We start from the raw sequence: 13,972 nt of genomic DNA, 5'->3' as shown, positions 1-13,972 counted from the left end.
GCTCCCCAGAGGACCTGAACTAACACACTGGGGGACTTACCCTCCCCCTCCTTTCTTTGGCCAAGGGTTGCTCCCAGAGGTGTTGGACCCTCTAGCCTGTAGCACAGGCTGAGAAAGCCCTCCGGCACAGCTGCAGGTGTTTGCACCATGACATCAATAAGGATGTGGCTCACCAGCATCATCTGGTACACAACAGTAGTTATCGGTATTTATGGCTGTGATTTATAGCGTCTCAATAACTTTCCTTTTCAAAAACCCTCCTCATCTATTTTGCAAGTATTTTTAAAGACTGTGCCAAAAGAAAAACTGAAAAGACAAAAACCTCAAGCTTTATTAAAATGTCACCCTCTGAATTTAAACATTTGACAATTTCCTTCCTAAGAAAGAATGTCCTTCACCTATTTCAGGAATAAAAAACTTCAGGTTGGAGATATAAGAACTACTTGTTCAACACACAGTTCTATGCTAAATTCACCTTACACCAAACTCACTCCTGAAAGTATAAGAACCTGATGGATTTTATAGGATGAAGAATCTGAGTTTAACTTCGAGTCCCTAAAAGCAGATATAGGAAAAGTAACCAGTCCAATAGGTTTCAAAAAACAAATTTAAGGCACAAATGATGTGCATGTCATATATATATATATATATATATATATATATGTCTGTATATTTTAGTACACTGAAGTTGAGAATAAGCCTTCTATTTTAATTCTATTTAGTAGGCCACTGAGTTGTAACAAAATCCATCAAGAATGAATCTGTAGGGATAAGCAGTGTTCCTACAATAAAGATAAAACTGACAAGAGCAATAAAGAGTGCATGACACTGTTCTAAACAGTATTTGACTTGACCAAGGATACTCATGATAATTATCTCACTATATCAGTCATTTGAAATGCTCTAAGTAAAATTAGTCGCCAGCCAAATACAACAATGGTTCTATTTAAAAATTAATTTAATGCTTGGCTAAAGGCTAATTACATATGTAACTATCAAACAGTAGTTCTTAATGTCCATAAAGTTCTTTTGAAAATCACAGAATCATTTACAACATGGTATAAATATTATAGGGCTTCCCTGGTGGTTCAGTCGGTAAAGAATCCCCCCGCAGTGTGGGACACCTGGGTTCGATCCCTGGGTTGGGAAGATCCCCTGGAGGAGGGCACGGCAATTCACTCCAGTATTTTTGCCTAGAGAATCCCCAAGGACAGAGGAGCCTGGTAGGCTACAGTCCACAGGGTCTCAAAGAGTCAGACACGACTGAGCAACTAAGCACAGTACATAAATATTATAGAAGACCATGGGTATTAACTGCCTGGGTGTGGTGAATCAGCAAAATGTGTTCTTTATTGCATATATAACTCACATATGTGGGATTTTAAATATAATGCTAGACTACTAAAATACAAATGCATGTATTTAACCTGGTCAGGGAGTAAAATCATAATGAGGCAGGACAGTCAGCCCAAACCATGCAGTTAGGTTGTGGGTCTATTATTTCCAAAAATGAAATGTCTGTGTTCTTTTCAGAAACCTATGTTGCATATATTATTTAGAGCTCACATTAAACGAACAGTTGACTATAATGCTAACTCAAGGAAGAAAAGTTCACCATTCACCAATGACTAAGTCCACACTCAACTCTCAATTTTAAGGCAGCACAGCTTCAGTGACAGCAACTGCTAACCAAAAGTGATGAATATTTAGTCACTTGCCAGCCCTTTTGTTCCAACAGTGTAGTAATTTCCCTAAGACAATTTGCTACTGAATAATTTTTCTGCTGTTAAAAGGCTTACTCTGTAGAAAAACACCACAGATTTCCAGTGTGAAAGTAACTCCATGGTGGTATAAATATATATATGCATAACTATACAGTATACACTGCACACATCCTTTACAGAGAACAGTTAACTGAGAGGGTAAATTTAATTGACCATATAAAATACTTCTGTAAACAAAGTATGGCAGGCAGTAAGGAAACCATTCATAGACTTCCTAGAAATAATCTGAATTCCTTTCATTCTGAAGAAATTGCATTTAAGGACACAGTATTGAATATTAATAACATTCTTTGTATTAAAATGAGTCAATATTTTACAGTTTAAGAAACTTTACATATATACAAAATTTTTACACTGGGAATGGTATTAGAGCAAATAGGCTTTTTTTAGTCTCATAGATCTATTTTCCTTCGATCAAAGACTTAAATTCTTTCACATTGTGGTCACTTGCAACAGACATAGCATGATCCAGAGCTCGAACACTTGCAAGGAGTTTTACTATCTGTTTTATGTTTTCTCTAAAAAAGAAAAAAGGAAACCGAAATAAGCAAGTTACAGCATGTGAAAAAAATTATCCATATTAAAAAAAAAAAATTTCCTGTTTAGATGACTAGCCAGAAAAAGGACTCATTTAAAAAAAAAAAAAAAAAAACCCCACATCTCGTTCAGATCCATGATTTTCATTAATATCTAGAAAGGAAAGGAAGCAATTTATTGCCTAACTACTTCAGAGCCCAGCCACCCATTCCTTCCCAAACCCAAGTCCTAGCTCTTCCAGAATACACCAGGAACACAAATTGCATTTGTGAGTATTCATCACCAGTCCATCAAGATCCAGCATAACTTCCATTCCTCTAAAATCCAATAATAAAGTATAATCTGGCTTCCTTTATCACCCAGCTACAAGTCATTCTCAGCAATCCTCAAATTTTAGCATATATCAGAATTAGCTAGAGGAGTGCTGAAACAGAGACCACCAGGTCCCTCCCTTGGAATTCTTTCAGCAAGTCTGGGGTGAGGCCTGAGAATCTGCATCTCTAACAAAGCTCCCAGGTGATGCTGCTGCTGTTGGTCCAGGAAGTACGTTTAACATTAGTTTGAATCACTGTGACACTGTCAGTTGTCTCTTCTCTACAGAACTGTAGTAAGCACCTTCCTGGGAAGAATTATAATTAGTAAGATGTTGTGACCCACGTGGAGCCTACTTTATGTGCACTACACACAGCAGGTGTTTAAATAGCTGCTAAATTCTTTTCTGTAGAAAAGTGAATACTGTTTGTTTATATTTAAACTCCCCAAAACACTGCAACCAACACCAAAATGATATAAAACTTAACATAGAACACAAATATCCCCAAATTGGGATATAACCTTTAATATACTTGGGGTTTCAGTGGCTATTTTTTCCTTGGGTTTATATCTGTAAAATGAACCTCGAAAGACCAAGATGCATGACATTCTAAGAGTCTACAGTCTCCTCAATTTTTCAAGGGAGAAGGCAGAGAAAATAATGATTCATTCATTCCCCTTACAGCTGGTGCTTACTAGAAGTAGAAGTCGTCCCTTAATATTTTCATGAATAAATAACATACTGGAAAAAGATTAGGTAAGAGTTGCAAAAGTGAAAAAATACAATGCACATTTTTGGTAGGTTTATCAATATGAAGTTAAAGTACAATTTAAAGTAAAATATAAACATGTCGCTACCAAAAGCATTTTAATAATACTAGACCCAACAACTAAGACTCTAGATCACTGTTTCATTCAGTAATTATAAATAATTACCTTGCATTTCTTTTTTCCACATCAGAGCACCCAATACTGTTTCTGTAAATTGTATCTGCTAAGTGTACAAGGTATCGACAGAAGTTTTCTAACTGAGAAATAGTTCTTTCTCCTTTCAGATTCACGAACCACTGCTTGGGGAAACAATTAATTACCTATGGAGAAGAAAGATGTAGAACAGTTAAAACAAAAATAAAGTGCCTAAAAGCTGAGTCTAGACAATAGGTATAATGTATTTAACTAGAAGATATGCTATTGAGCTATGTATTAACTAATTACTTAAAAGGGATATTCTTTTAAAACAGATTTTCTACATAAGCTATACAAATATACTTGGATATACTCTAATATTAAACTTCGACAGACACCCAAAGTAAAAGCTAATTTCTCCAAAATATAAGTACATTGGGGACATAAAGTTGATAACCAACTGCCTCACTTTCCAGTCTTCCAAGCCCTACATGAATTGAACTGACCTTTCGTCAGCAGTTTCTGATGTAATGATATGTATAGCATAAATACCAAATTACAGCCCCTCCCCCGCAGAATGGTTCAGTCAGCAGGCACCTGTGCCAACAAGAGGAGCCACGCCGGCCCAGCACAGGGTGGAGAGAGCATCATGCCAGAGGGGCAGCCTAGCGCAGGCACCTAAGCAGGGCCGGCACAGCATGGCGGCAACTCGGCATGGGGAACCAAAACCTGAGCAAGGGGAAGCCCGTTCCCACTTGCGAGAAAGCAGCCAGTGGGCAGACAAGGCGCCCCACCGAAAAACCTGGGGATGCTTGCAGAAACAACGGATTTGAACTGGGCCAAGCAAGTACCAGGTGAGCCTGGAACATCGTGCCAGGAAACAAGGAAATGCTCCTCCAAATTAGAAACAAGGTCACAGAGGTCAACCTGAAGGAGCCCATACTAATCCAAGTCTAGGACAATTCTTGCCAAAGATGTAAAATGTGAATATAGCCATGAGAGAATATCAGAAAAACCCAAACTGAAGGACATTCTATAAAAAACTGGCCTATCTTTCTCAGGGGTATCAAGGTATGAAGGTCAAGGAAACCTTCAAATGACAATTGAATGCAAAGGATGATCTGGAAATTTCTTTTGCCAATTTCTTTGGATATTATTGAGACAGCTGATAAAACTTGAAAAGAGCCCTAAGAATTAGGTGACAATATATAAATGTAATTTCCTAATGTTGATGTTTATACTGTAATATACAACAAAATCTATGTTTACAGGAAACAAGACACAAAAATATTTGATGGTAAGGGAGTTATGTCAGAGAATTACTCTGACATGGTACAGGTCAAAAAGCTATACTGTACCTGCAGAATTTAATTGTATTATTGTTTAAAAATTAAAAAAAAAAACTATCAAAATTGTGTATATAACACATGCATATAAAGTAAACTCGTGTATATAAAGTAAAAAAAAATTAACTAGAATTACTTCTTAAATGAGAAAAGAAATCATTTCTTTAGTAACACTTAGAAACTGTTAAAAAACTATCTCCAAGTTAAACTTTTATTAGTACCTACAAAAATAAATATTGATATAGATAGACAGATAGAAGGATAAATAAACACATTTAACAGCACAAATTTTTATATAAAAAATGCTAAGGGGATTTGGGACTACCTGGGAGGCAAGCTGACTATCAACATTACACCAAATTCAATAATCAAAGGGGTTTTCATAAATTTCTCAAATCTCTTCGAACAATTCATCTTAACGTATATGCTTTAAAAACTACAACATGTGTCATTTAACTCACATTTTGGGCTTTTTTGATGCTGTCATCTCCATATTCTGAATTCTGAAAAGCCATGAGAATGTATCTATTTAATAAACCGTCTATTGATAATTCCTGAAGAGTTTTGTTTGAGAAAATGCCGTACCATTGAAGAAAATTCCCTAAGAGCTAGAAAGAAGAGAAAAATTATTTTTCCCAGTTCCAGTGAGATATAATTGACATGTAACAATGCATAAGTTTAACGATTTAAACATATAATAATTAAAATATATATTGTGAGATGATTACCACGAGTTTAGTTAACATCACTCCCTTCAGTTACACATCTTTTTTCTATTCTCTTAGCAATTTTCAAATATATAGTACACTACAGTTAATTACAGTCATCATGTTGTACTTTACATCCTCAGAACCTACCTTACAACTGGATGTTTGTACCCTTTGATTACTTTACCCCATCTCCCCATTCAGACAGCATATTAAAAAGCAGAGATATTACTTTGCCAACAAATGTCTATGTAGTCAAGGCTATTGTTCTTCCAGTAGTCATGTATGGATGTTAGAGTTGGACTATAAAGAAAGCTGAGCACCGAAGAATTGATGCTTTTGAACTGTGATGTTGGAGAAGACTCTTGAGAGTCCCTTGGACTGCAAGGAGATCCAACCAGTCCATCCTAAAGGAAATCAGTCCTGAATATTCAGTGGAGAAACTGATACTGAAGCTCTAATACTTTGGCCACCTGATCCGAAGAGCTGACTCATTGGAAAAGACCCTGATGCTGGGAAAGACTGACGGCAGAAGGAGAAGGGGACAACAGAGATGAGATGGTTGGATGGCATCACCGACTCAATGGACATGAGTTTGAGTTAAACTCCAGGAGTTGGTGATGGACAGGGAGGCCTGGTGTGCTGCAGTCCATGGGGTCGCAAAGAGTCAGACTCGTCTGAATGAACTGAACTGAACCCCACCTGTGGCAACCACAAATCAGATCTCTGTTACTAGAAGTTTGTTTTTTTGAGAAGGGAAAAAAAGTACTGAGAGGCAATGTAAAGCGATTAAATTAAGTCCATACAAAGTAAATTACTTACACACTAAAACACTTTATGAAATACTATGGACCATGTCTTGCCCAAGCACTAAGCAGCAGTTTTGAAGGGCCTGAATATTTCCTAGAATGACTGAGATTTACTAAATTTTAAATAGCCACACAGAGTTAGTAGTTACTGTAGTGGACAATGCAGGTAAGAACAGTTTCCATCATAACAAAGTACTGGCAGAGAAGTGATTACTCTTAGATAAATGTCCTCCCTTGAAAATCATGAAAAATGTCATAATCCTATGAACATGCCAAAAGATGAAAATTTTCTTTCTGACTACCACATCGTATGCTTCCCTGGTGGCTCATTGCCAAAGAATCCACCTGTAATGCGGGAGACTTGGGTTCAATCCCTGGATTAAGAAAATCCCCGTATTCTTGTCTGAAAAATCCCATGGACAGAGGAGCCTGGCAGGCTACAGTCCATAGGGTCACAGAGTCAGACGCCACTGAGAGACTAACTTGTAAGACTTGCATGTTTACCAGACCTCATGAACCAGGACACTGGAAGCTACTTAAGCTCAATACCCATACAAAAATGGAAGTCCCCGCCCATTCTACCATAAACACTTAGATGTTCTCAGTATCTCTCATTCTAGGAAATACAACATTATCCACCCAATCAAGCAGGCCACAGCCGATGTCACTCCCAGCCTCTCCCTCAAGCCCCGCCACCACCCCTGCTGTCCCTTCTCTTGGTCCCCGCTGCCATGCCCTTAACAAAGGCTGCCGTCATCTCTTTATGGCTCTGGGACAGTTCTTCTCAAGCAGGGTCTGTGACAGAACTCAATCCTACAAAAAACGATCTGCATAACTCTTTAATTTTCCCAAGGATGGGACCAACTAGTACCATTCCAGGTATATTCACGACAGAGGCCTTAGGGCACCAGGAATTAGTCTGTTCCCAGAACTGCAGTTGAGAAGAACTGGTGAAGAGTCAGACTGGCCTGAAGTAGACTCCCATCTCTACCAGTTAACAAAGGAGTAAGCCTGGGTAGGTGATTCTGAGTCCTACTGTCCCATCAGTGGAGTTAAGCTCACAGGGCTGTTGTGAGGATTTAAGAGAATATAATCTGTATAAAGGGTGTGGTACAGCGCTTGGAACACAGTAAATATGTGGTAAGTACTAATTCCCATTTTCACTATTACCATCTTTACCTACTTCAAACCATTATCTCCACACAGCAACTGCAATACCTAAAAAATGACAGTATTTTTGCAAGTCACCTCCCTACTTAAAATCCCTTCCACGACCCATATAAGGGCAGATGATTTTCAACAAAGGTACAAAAGCAAATGAATTTAATAAAAGATAGTCTTTTCAACAAAGTGTGCTGGGGCAAATGAACCTAAACAACCAGGCCTCATGCCCTATATAAAAATTAACTCAAAATCGATCACAAACTTAAATGTAGAACTTAGCCATGAAATATCTAGAAGAAAGGCTAGAGAAAAAACTTAGTAGCCTTGTGTTACACAAAAATTTTTCAGATGTGACGTAAAGCAGAATCCATAACAGGGTAAAGTAGTAATTGGATTTCATCAGAATGAAGGACTTCTGAGAGAATGAAGACAAGCTACAGACTCAGGGGAAAAAGTTTGCAAATCATGTATGTGAAGTATTTGTATCAAGAATACAAAACTCAAAGCTCAGTAATAAGAAAACCCAATTTTAAAAAATGGGCCAAAGATTTGTAGAAATACTTCACTAAAGAACATATGAGTGTTAGTTGCTCAGTTGTGTCCAACTCTTTACAACCCCATGGACTATCGCCCACCAGGTTCCTCTGTCCTTGGGGTTCTCCAGGCAAGAATACTAGAATGAGTTGCCATGCCCTTCTCTAGAGGATCTTCCTGACCCAGGGATCAAACCCAGATCTGCACTGCAGGCAGTTTCTTTACCATCTGAGCTACATGAAGTATAACCCAAATAAGCAAGCACATGAAAACATGCTCAGCATCTTCAGTCATTAGGGAAACGCAAACCATTACAAGACCTGAACATACACTTGGAGAATGGCTTAAAAAAAATAAAAACTCGAAAGATACCGAGGTGTGTGAGAAAGAACTAGAACACTAATACTGCTGGTTTAGAAAACAGCTTTCAGATACTTACCTAATAATCTAGATATTTATCGAACAGAAATAAACTTATATACCTGGAAAAACCTGTATGCTAACAAGTTTATTCATAATTACTCCAAACTGTAAACTATCTGATGGGTAAAAAACCACACCAAAAATGGTATATCCAGAAGAATCTGAGAAAAGATATGTATATGTATAACTGAATCACTCTACTATACAGCACAACGCTATCAAGTCAACTATATTTCAATAAAAAATTTTTAAATGCTATATTCACCATTTGAAAACAAGAATGAACATAAAATAACACTAAATTACGAATGCATTGTGTTACATGAATGCAGCCAGATTCAAAAGGCTAACTAACATATAATTCCATTCCTAAGACATTCTTACTAAGAAAACTGTAAGACAATAAAAAGGGCTTAGGAACTGGGGGATTTGGGTTATAATCTTGTTGAGTCTCCTATAATGTTTCCACATGAATTATAGCTTCTGTATCATCTGGATTGCTTATCTCTTCCCTAACTCTAGCCATCCTGGACTTCTCTCAATTCTAGTATATCTTTCTCTCCCTCACCTCAGGATGGAAGGGAATCTTCTATGCCCCTTGTCATATGCTCCAATACAACTCTGAATTTCTTTTTTCAAAATTCCTCCTACCTGAGGTTACTTATTTGCTATCGTCAATTGTGCTGGGTTATAAACAACATGATGGCTCTACTTCTATCTTATTCAGTGCTATATTCCCCCAACTTAGAAGAGTACCTGGTACTCTATTTGCTGAATAAATCAACTGTGGTTTAGTAAGGCATTTTGTTGGGTAGTCTGGACTTTACTGGGACTCAGAATTCATTTCCTCCTCTGGAAACATCAAACCTATGAAGTTATTTAACCAAATATTAAAATACTTTTCGAAATATACTGTATGAAAGTCAAACATAATCCAAAGCTTTCAGATAGCCTGGAGACACTTACCTTAACTGAAGACCAAAACTGTCGTTGAAAAAACAAGTAAGGCCCAGAATTTTTATTTTCCAAGACACTAAGGAAAAAAACAGAAACACATCATGATCAAAAGCTGTGTGTTAAGTTCCATCTTATTTCTAGAAGATTTTTGTTAAGTAAGAGGTGAACAAAGGAAGCAATGAATTTTTCTGATTTTCAATTGTATTCCAGAAGACAGTAATTTTAAAAGGTAATGGCAATGTATTCTGAGATAATGGAGCACTATTTGTTTTATTCTGCTTAAGGGAACGGAGCACTATTTGTTTTATTCTGCTTAAGGGAAGTGGTTTCCACAATGAGCTCCTCAATTTGGGCTACAGGTTTAGACTACATAGGTAAAGTTTATATTACAAGCTATCCTTAGTTTTCCCAAAATTTAAGAAGCTTTCTCTGAAAAACAATAGAGAATATTATAATCTTTAACATTTTTAGGAATGACTTACTTTTTGGGATACAAGGGCATGAATACATCATCATCTAAAGTTCTCCTCATTCTCAATAGAAGTGCTTTTAGGTATATCTGAAGAGTTAAAAATAGATCATGTATTATAATAAGGGTTATGATAAAAGTTTAGGAAATAAAAATAAGCCACATTCCAAAGCACCTAATTAACTGAGTATTCAATTTTGAGTGAAAAGCTCAAATTTACTTTCTCACCGAAGGTCTTTCTTCTTGGTTCACACCTCATCAATAACCAAGTAATAAAGTCATTTAGAAATCTTCCAGCCCCTTAATCTACTATAGAAAGGTTTAAAATCAGACCTGTAACTCTGGTTCTTCTCAAAATGAGGTCAGTGAAAGTAAAGCAATGATCAAGAGTACTTTCCTATGTCTATATTGCTTGTAAGAAGTTCAGTGGGGGCAGCAGCAATTTAAATTTCGGAAACTAATTATATAATAATAACACCTGATTGTTTTACACGCTATTACATGTTTCGGGATTTAAATTACCAATTGGTACACATCACAGTACTTTTCTGCTTTTCTTTCCCCCACAAAAAAAAAAGTTCTTCAAGGGATGTCTGATTGTGAATGGGGATGGGGTGGTGAGAAGATGAAAACAGTATAGATAAGAAGCTATCTAGACTCTTTTACTTTAAAACTAAAAACCACTATCTCAGGTTTTCTATATAAAGGACCAGATACCTCAAGTGGGAGAAACAGATTTTCTGACTATAACCCACTCGTTTTCTCAACTTGTTCGTTTTCAAAGGGAGAGAATATATATAAAAATTTTAAAACTTTTCATAAGTAATAACTAAATTACCTGTGTATTTTTATTTTCTGCATTCACCACTGAAGGATATCCATTTATTAATTTTAGAGTAATTCCAACCATTCTTGAAGTCTGTGTTGTAGAAAAGGGGTCCCACATATTTTCAGCAATCACTATTAAGAAAAAAAAAGGTAGAAAGTACTGAGATATAGACGTAAACTGCAGCTGACTTAAATCTGATGTCAAGCAGTCCTCAGTTTAGAAATGCCAATAGTGACTCTTCTAGAGCATAAGCTTCAGTTGTCTTTGTCCAATTAACCACAGGAAATGTTGAAGATTAGGCAAAGGTGAAGAGGAGACACAGATTCCTATTATTTTCTGCTTCTTGGTGAAAATAAGATTTTTATATCCCAGGAGATTCTGTCCCAGTGACAAGAATCTCGAACTGAACCTAAACTTTGTTCATATTTTAAATAGTTCCCTAGGTCAATGATTTCTACACTTTTGTGAGAAACTGATGAAAGAAATGAAACTGCTCCCTGGAAAAATGCGTATTGTTCCCAAAACTATGTATTCAGTTTTGCTTCAGGCAGTCCTCAGGAGTCTAAAATCTCCCTACTGCCCCCAATTCCAGGCCCTCCCCAAGGTGGTCTTCAAAGTCCCAAGGTAAGAGACAGGTACCCTTTAGCCATCTCTTGGTCTGACTGTAACTTCATTATTAATAATGTAATTTCTATGAGAACATATGCTCTGATTAAAAACTCCTAACAATAGATATGAAAAACCCAATGTGTCTGAATGTTCGATTCCGTAATCTCTACCTGTTAGTTTAGGAAGAATCACCTTTTCCACAATGGTAGGCAACAGTGCAACATCGACATCGTCCTTTTCTTGCTCTCGCTCTTCACAACCGTAAAACAGCAAAGATTCAAACCACAGCATGTTCTCAAAGTCACGACATTTTGCCTAGAAAATATTTAAAAGGTTACCCAAACATTTAAAACAGTGGCTAGTTCTGCTTCTAGCCATGAAGACAGTAACTGGAACTGGATTCAGCCTTCAGCCATAAACTAAATATGCGACAAAATATAGGAAACATCTATTCTTAGACAACGGACCACCAGAGGCAGCATAGGACTATGGCCCCTGAAAGAAGGGAGTCAAAGGAGGCGACTCCTGGTCAGGAGAGCAGAGCAGGGTAGGGAAGTACCAAGCAGAGCAGTCCTGCTGCGCCAGGAGCCAGAAAGGGAGCTCAGGGAGGCTGAGACAGCTGGCGGCTGTGGGACAGAGGGAGGAGCTATGAGGACGAGAGCTGGCAGGGCTGCACCACCGCGCCCGTGAGCCTCTGCTCACGGGACACACAGCACAGCACACGACGCCACGGGCGCTGGGCAAGCAGGAGCTGGGAGCTGAAAAGTCCCCAGAGCTCACGTTTTTCTCCTGTTGTTTCCAGGGCTTCCATCTCAGCCTTCTTTTTGGTACAGTTTACATACTCAACCCAACCCATCTCATTCCTGCCCACGGCTCCACCCGTACGTCGGTAACTTACAAAACTGTTATCTAAAACAGGACCACTAGATGTACATAGACAATTCGACAATTGTCTAGACAATTACCTCCCTCAGGTAACATGCAAACAGTTTCTACTGATTACACCTCTTAAATCTACCAGTTTACCTCATCCTCCTGATTTCCATCACCACTAACTTAGTTCAGGGCCCCACTTCACATCTTCCTCACTGAGCTTTCCCATGACATTCTAGTTTTCTGGGATCAAAGGATCACGTTCTTATTCATTCATGTTCCTATCTCCCTGTCAATACTTGTAATTTTAGTTGAGAAAGATACTGTATACAAATTGAGAAGCAATAGCTGGTTCTCTTAAAAAGGGACAGAACATAAAAGGAAAGATTGGTAAGATTACACCCAGTGATACTCTGTATCACTTACAGCCCTGAGCATGACCTAACTCCTGGGAAAAATACTTTATTCAAGCTTCATCTCTTCCCCAAGCATCATGGTATCCTGCTTTCCAACAGTGAGGGAGAAGCCACTCACCTCAAGCGGAGTCCAAGTGAGAAGCTGCAGCCTTATAAGGGGGTTGAGCAGCTTTGGCAAACAAAGGCCGATGTAGGCATGCTTATAGGATGTGTAGTATTTTGAACGCCAGGCTTCAAACTGGGATTTAATACAATCGATTGAATAGAAACTTTCAAGGACATCTTCAAAAACTTTGCTGGACTCTTTTGAAATGCGATCTAAAACCAACAAAAACAACAAAGAAACCCGCACAGAGAATGTTAACTTAGTATGCTGTAGAAAAAATGCAGTTCAATTATTTTCAGCATTTTCTCTGTAGCCTGAGTAAGTAATAAGATAGGCTCATTAACAAAGGAATAGTCCCTGGGGTCGCAAAGAGTTGGACAAGACTGGGCAACTGAAATGAATTATCAACTGCAACTTAAAGAAAAGGAAACAGAGATAAATTTAGCCTCCAAATATCTACCACACAACCTACAGTGCAGGCAGTCGCCATTCTGCATATTTCTAATATGTACCATTATCTGCTGCTGCTGCTAAGTCGCTTCAGTCGTGCCCGACTCTGTGCGACCCCATAGATGGCAGCCCACCAGGCTCCGCCGTCCCTGGGATTCTCCAGGCAAGAATACTGGAGTGGGCTGCCATTTCCTTCTCCAATGCATGCAAGTTAAAAGTGAAAGTGAAGTCGCTCAGTCGTTAGCGACCCCATGGACTGCAGCCCACCAGGCTCCTCCAGCCATGGGATTTTCCAGGCAAGAGGACTGGAGTGGGGTGCCACTGCCATTATCTGCTACCATAGTCTAAATAACACGCGTTCCCCAAAACTCAGTTCAAATTTCAGTTACCATGGAACAGTAAGTGTGAATAACTTCATAAAGTACAAACTCTGTATCCAGCTCTTCAGCCCACAAATCACCATTTAAATAACAGATGTGCATGATCATCAATGACCAATCATATCTGTTCTTCCAAAGTTGCTTGGTGACTGCAATAACTAACACAGACAAGAATCCACAACGGATGCTAGGCTCTTTGAGTGAAGTTATTTGATGCTCTATATGACTCTGAACAGTGGACTCTTTATACTGAAGAGATCTAGTCACAACAATCTACTTCTTAAGATCCACCTAAACACCACTGATAGAAGGCAACCTAACATTTGCCATCTACTATTATATAATAAAAAAGAGCACCTTG

The 13,972-nt window shown here is 38.2% G+C and overlaps 1 protein-coding gene across 1 annotated transcript in view; it reads right to left on the bottom strand.

Moving 5' to 3' along the window:
* The window catches only part of PAXBP1 (PAX3 and PAX7 binding protein 1), a 32,669-nt gene continuing 19,637 nt past the window's right edge, over positions 941–13,972 (bottom strand). The window contains exons 11-18 of the mRNA XM_018047016.1: positions 12,794–12,993; positions 11,557–11,701; positions 10,787–10,908; positions 9,962–10,038; positions 9,489–9,555; positions 5,347–5,493; positions 3,570–3,724; positions 941–2,302 (exon numbers count right to left, since the gene is read on the bottom strand). Coding sequence (XP_017902505.1) covers positions 2,185–2,302; positions 3,570–3,724; positions 5,347–5,493; positions 9,489–9,555; positions 9,962–10,038; positions 10,787–10,908; positions 11,557–11,701; positions 12,794–12,993 — 1,031 coding nt within the window. The 3' untranslated portion in view covers positions 941–2,184. The remainder of the gene's footprint in view (positions 2,303–3,569; positions 3,725–5,346; positions 5,494–9,488; positions 9,556–9,961; positions 10,039–10,786; positions 10,909–11,556; positions 11,702–12,793; positions 12,994–13,972) is intronic.

The sequence above is a fragment of the Capra hircus genome, chromosome 1 (genome assembly GCF_001704415.2).
Source record: "Capra hircus breed San Clemente chromosome 1, ASM170441v1, whole genome shotgun sequence".
Classification (NCBI taxonomy): domain Eukaryota; kingdom Metazoa; phylum Chordata; class Mammalia; order Artiodactyla; family Bovidae; genus Capra; species Capra hircus.
The sequence above is the reverse complement of the archived record's forward strand: the minus strand, read 5'-3'. Positions and strand labels throughout refer to the sequence as shown.